The sequence below is a fragment of the Microcaecilia unicolor genome, chromosome 3 (genome assembly GCF_901765095.1).
Source record: "Microcaecilia unicolor chromosome 3, aMicUni1.1, whole genome shotgun sequence".
Taxonomy (NCBI): domain Eukaryota; kingdom Metazoa; phylum Chordata; class Amphibia; order Gymnophiona; family Siphonopidae; genus Microcaecilia; species Microcaecilia unicolor.
This window is the reverse complement of record NC_044033.1, coordinates 492,462,986-492,468,037: the sequence shown is the minus strand read 5'-3', so window position 1 is coordinate 492,468,037 and position 5,052 is coordinate 492,462,986. Positions and strand designations below refer to the sequence as shown.

The 5,052-nt window shown below is 42.2% G+C and overlaps 1 protein-coding gene across 1 annotated transcript; it reads right to left on the bottom strand.

Moving 5' to 3' along the window:
* Positions 1-567: 567 nt before the first annotated feature.
* On the bottom strand, positions 568-2,356 carry PRSS35 (serine protease 35). Its single transcript, XM_030195634.1, has one exon. The coding sequence runs from the start codon at positions 2,339-2,341 to the stop codon at positions 1,079-1,081; it is 1,263 nt and encodes a 420-aa protein (XP_030051494.1). The 5' UTR covers positions 2,342-2,356; the 3' UTR covers positions 568-1,078.
* Between the last annotated feature and the right edge of the window lie 2,696 nt (positions 2,357-5,052).

The following is a 5,052-nucleotide window of genomic DNA, read 5'->3' as shown; positions in this document are numbered from 1 at the left end:
TAAGAATGTTTAAAAGGAAAATGGAGGGGTTTTGGCCAATGATAGATCTTGTGAGCTGTGTAAAGTAGTATGCTATGTCTGTTGGTGTGAATAGCAAACACTTTTTTTCAAAATATCACAGCCGAGGTCTTTTTTCCTCCATTTTTTTTCTCCTCCTGCATATTGTTCTCTGGGGAAGAAACGTTTTTCTTTATTTCCTTTCACTTCTTTTTTGTGTGTTATGTGTACACTGAAGTGATTACTTTCCAGACTGGGTTTGTACATCTTATGTTCTTAACACTCAGATACAAACCATATACATTTAATCGAATTAAAAATATATATATTCCTCCTCAAACTGTGGAATTTTAAATGTGTCCATCTTATCAATACAAAATTACACTTCTTAGGGTCAACACAATTTACTCACATACACTGAGCCATTAGATTATTGCATAGAGCAGGTGTAGGCAACTGCGGTCCTCGAGAGCCGCAGGCAGGTTAGGTTTTCAGGATATCCTCAATGAATATGCATGAACTTGATTTGCATACACTGCCTCCATGGTATGCAAATCTATCTCCTGCATATTCATTGTGGATATCCTGAAAACCTGACCTGCCCGCGGCTCTCGAGGACCGGAGTTGCCTACCCCTGGCACAGAGCATATGCAGAGATATTCAGTGTGCATCTTGGATGCTACAGAAATATTTGTTACAGAAGACCCCTGAGAAGAACAATATACAAAGAGATCACCCACTGGTAAGAGCACTGGTTTAAAAAAGCATCATTGCTCTTTGCAACAACGAGAATAAGTAGCAGTCTAAAGTGTTATACAATAGCAACGTAAGCAATGTTTTAAGTGTGTGTGTGTGTGTGTGTGTGTGTGTGTGTGTGTGTACAAAAAAAATCCTTATTTGAAGACGTCTACTAATCTTCCAGTAATAGCAGTGCTCACTGCATGTAATTTTTAATGCTAAGCTTCAATTTCAAAACCACTCTTTTCTATTATTGTACGGTATGCGGTAGTGTTCATACAGTAACGTTGGCTAGAAGATCTCAATTGATTGCAGATGCTGGGGTACTTTGTGTCAGCTTCCATCAACCGTGAGTGCAATCTGCAGAGTTCCCATGGATCCAGGAGCATATCTGTGCATATTTCAGAGGTGTGATTCTTACAGCCACATTAAAGTCCTGCTGCACCTCATTCAAGTCCACCCACTGGTGACCTGAATAAACTGCCACTATCTTGCGCTTCCACTTTTTGCTCCGTGGGTCCCTCAGCCGGACGTAGATGCCAGAGCCGCTGGAGCCTGGCTCCGCATCACAGTACTGGTAGAAGAGATCGCTGGATTCATCGGATACGCTGCAAAAACGGTAAACCAGCTGCCCTGGCCTGTCGTCGTCAAAACCAGAAAAGTGGACCCTGTTCCCTGGCATGTGTTGCGTGATAGGACTAATACCCAAATCCATGTATTTCTTCTTCTGAGGTCGTTTAAGTTCAAGAACTGCATAATCATAATCCAGTGCAACATCCTTGGATATTCCTTTAAGCCAGCCATTTGGGATATGGGTCTTTTTCACTCTGGTCCATTGGAAAGAGGGTTTACCACGAGAATCGCCTCTATTCCTTCTTGAGCCTTTGTGATTTTGGCTCCCCTCAACGGATCTCTTGTTCAAAGATTTCATGTTCAGTGTGCTGGCATCCATTACGGGATCCTGAGCATCGGAAGAACCTTTTTTCCTCTGTTTTGACCCCTTGCGATTTTTGCCACCGCCTTTAGACCTGATCTTCAGCAGTCCCACCCTCAGCTTCCTGGCCTCTTTGATGTAATCCTTCCCATCATGAACGCAATGGGCAGCTGTTAAAACATGCTTGGGTGAAATGAGAATCCCGCTGCACCCTGAAGAGATTTTAACAGCAGTACTGAAAGGATACTTGGTCGTGAATTGCTTGTCAGAGATGCTGAATCTACTGTCTGTGCCATAGACCTGTCTTTTTTGCCTGAGCCTGCCTTTCACAGAGGTGGTGTTCTCAGATTCTGCTTGAGGTAAGAAACCCTGGACATTCACATCTGTCCTTAACCGTGTGCCATTCTCAAAGACGGTCTCATAGGAAAGGCAATCTTCAAGGTCAGACATGCTTGGAAGTGGTAGTGTCTTTTGGCATTCAATACCACAGGCTCCATTTAGCTCTAGTTTGATTTCTGCTTGGAATTTTGGCCTATCAAGATGAAAAGTCCTCTGGCTTACAATTAGTGGTAATTTCTGTAAGTGCCAGGTGAAATCTTGTTCTGTTTCTGCACCCTTTATGAAGTGTGATGTAGGGACTGACAACAGCAGAAAAAGTAGTGTAAGTCTCATTTTCTCAGTGTATCTTGATCTAAAATGTAAAAAAAAAAAAGAAAAAAAAAAAGAAACATTAACCTACTGGTTAAAAATCTCATGACAATGCATTAAAAGAAATGAAGCTGTATAGAATTATCACATCTGTCTTAGAAGGAATTAATTCTATAGTTAGGCAATACCATTGTTAAAATGCAATACAATACATAAGAACATAAACATTGCCATACTGGGACAGGCCGAAGGCCCATTGAGCCCAGTATCCTGTTGCCAACAGTGGCCAATCCAGGTTACAAGTACCTGGCAAGATCCCAAAACAGTACAATAAATTTATGCTGCTTATAGATAAGCATTGGATTTTCCCCAAGTTCATCTTAATAGTAGCTTATGGACTTTTCTTTTAGGAAACTATCCAAACCTTTTTTAAACCCTGCTAAGCTAACTGCTTTTACCACATTCTCTGGCAACAAATTATTATTATTATTATTATTACAGTTTAATTACACAATGAGTGAAGAAATATTTTCTCTGATTTGTTTTAAATGTACTACTTTGTAGCTTCATTACGTGCCCCCTAGTCCTAGTATTTTTGGAAAGAGTAAATGAGCAATTTACGTCTACCTGTTCCACACCACTCAGTAATTTATAGACCTCTATCATATCTCCCCTCAGCTGTCTCTTCTCCAAGCTAAAGATCTCTAACTTCTTTAGCCTTTCCTCATAAGTAAGTTGTCCCATCCCCTTTACCCACTAGGTTCTTTGCAGAATACAAAAGATTAGTCAATTTACAAGAATGTCACAGTATAAAACAATTACATTATATACAGTTATTAAACATCATCAAGCAAATTTAAATCTTCAAAAATTTCGTAAAAATAAAAGTCTTTACTTGTTGGCAGAAAAACATATAGGGCAATTTTTGTTTCAAGGTTATTAAAAATTGACTATCCCACCCAACAGAGAAATTCATCTGGGTGGCGTACAATCTAATAAAAGAGAAGACAGAAGGAAATAAAGTTAGGCACCTAAAGTGTGTGCACTATGTGAATTCTATAATAACAATTACATGTGCAACTGCCACTATACAATACTAGCATAACTCCACATTTACTTGCTCATCTTTAGGTGTGACCACTTATGCCATATTAAATGATGTAAATGCTCGTACCTAAATGCTCTCAGTTACATGCATAATTACTGGGCATGCCCCTGACCTGTCCTTGCCCCTCCCACATCCACAACTCCTAAAGCAATTACTTGCTAAAGGATTTATGCGCTGTTATAGAATTATGACTAAGTACGGTTACGCACATAACTGCAAATTAGTGCCAAATAGCACCAATTATAGCCAATTATTGGTAGCCAGTACCAATTAGCAGCTAATTTATCAATTAAGGTAAATGAGTAACTGGCACTGTTCTATAACCTGTGCATGCAAGCAGTGGCGTTCCTGGCCTGTATGGCACCCAGGGTGGAGCGCCGATGCGCCCCCCCCCCCCGCTAAATGACACCTTCTCCCCCTCCACTGGTGAAATGACACCCCCCCCGGGTACACGCCGCTGAGGGGGGGTGCCGTGGCGTGCGCCTGCTCCGAGTTCACTAAACTTCGCTTCGCTGCAGCTCCCTCTGCCCCAGAACAAGAAGTAACCTGTTCCGGGGCAGAGGGAGCTGCAGCGAACGAGCGACGAAGTTTAGCAAACTCGGAGCAGGCGCGCACCGCGGCACCCCCCAGCGGCGTGCACCCGGGGCGGACTGCCCCCACCGCCCCCTGGTACGCCACTGCATGCAAGTTTGCATGCAAAGTGCAAAATTATGCATGCAAGATTACAGAATGAAGGGGATAATCAATTTGGAGTCATATTTCTATCAGTAAATCATTCCAGATAATAACAGCCTGATATGTAAATGTTTGTTCAAGCTTTTTTTTTGTGGGGGGGGAAGAATTATTCCCCTAGACACCATGGTCACTTTGGGGGGAACACCTCACTGCCTGGACAAAAACGGACATGAGACACCAGGGACATTTTTTTTCAATACTGAGGTGAGGGACACTGATTGGGTTGGGGGCACTGGTTTAGGAAGGTGGGAGGGCTGATGCATATGCATTTTTGACAGCAGGTCTGTATGTGGCTTCATACCTAACGGCAGGCTTCTCACATTGTGCCTGTTCTGTCCCTCAACAGCCTTACACTAGTTTATAGTGTGACCCTAAAATGTGTTTAATACCTTTGCTATTGTTCTCACTTCTAAGGATTTTTTACTGTTGCAGTCACTCACTGCGAAGATACATGAGCAATGCATTGTGTGTAATGTAGACTCACATGTAATGCACTCACCCCTGCTTGTTTGTATAAAGTCTGTTACTAGTGGTCTGTTCTCCGGCTAGACCTTCTCCTCTTCTCAGCCAAGCTTGTCTCCTTTGTTTATTTACTGTTATTTCCTGGTCATTCCTACTATCTCTGTCCTGAGAGGTCAGCTGGGTATGACCTTTCCCTCCAATCCAGTGTTGCCAGGTGGGCGGATTTCTGAAATCTACTTTATTGAATAAATATAGCCAATCTTCAGATGTATTGCCTCGAGGCAAGAGACTTCATAGTTCTGAGAGCTGTATCAGTGGTTGGAGATAGTAATCTGAAGAAAGGAAGCTTATTGCAGAAGTGGGATAGTGGTCAGGTAGATGAAGCAGTTCAGAGATGGAGTGCTGGATTTGTGCAATATCTTGAGAGAAA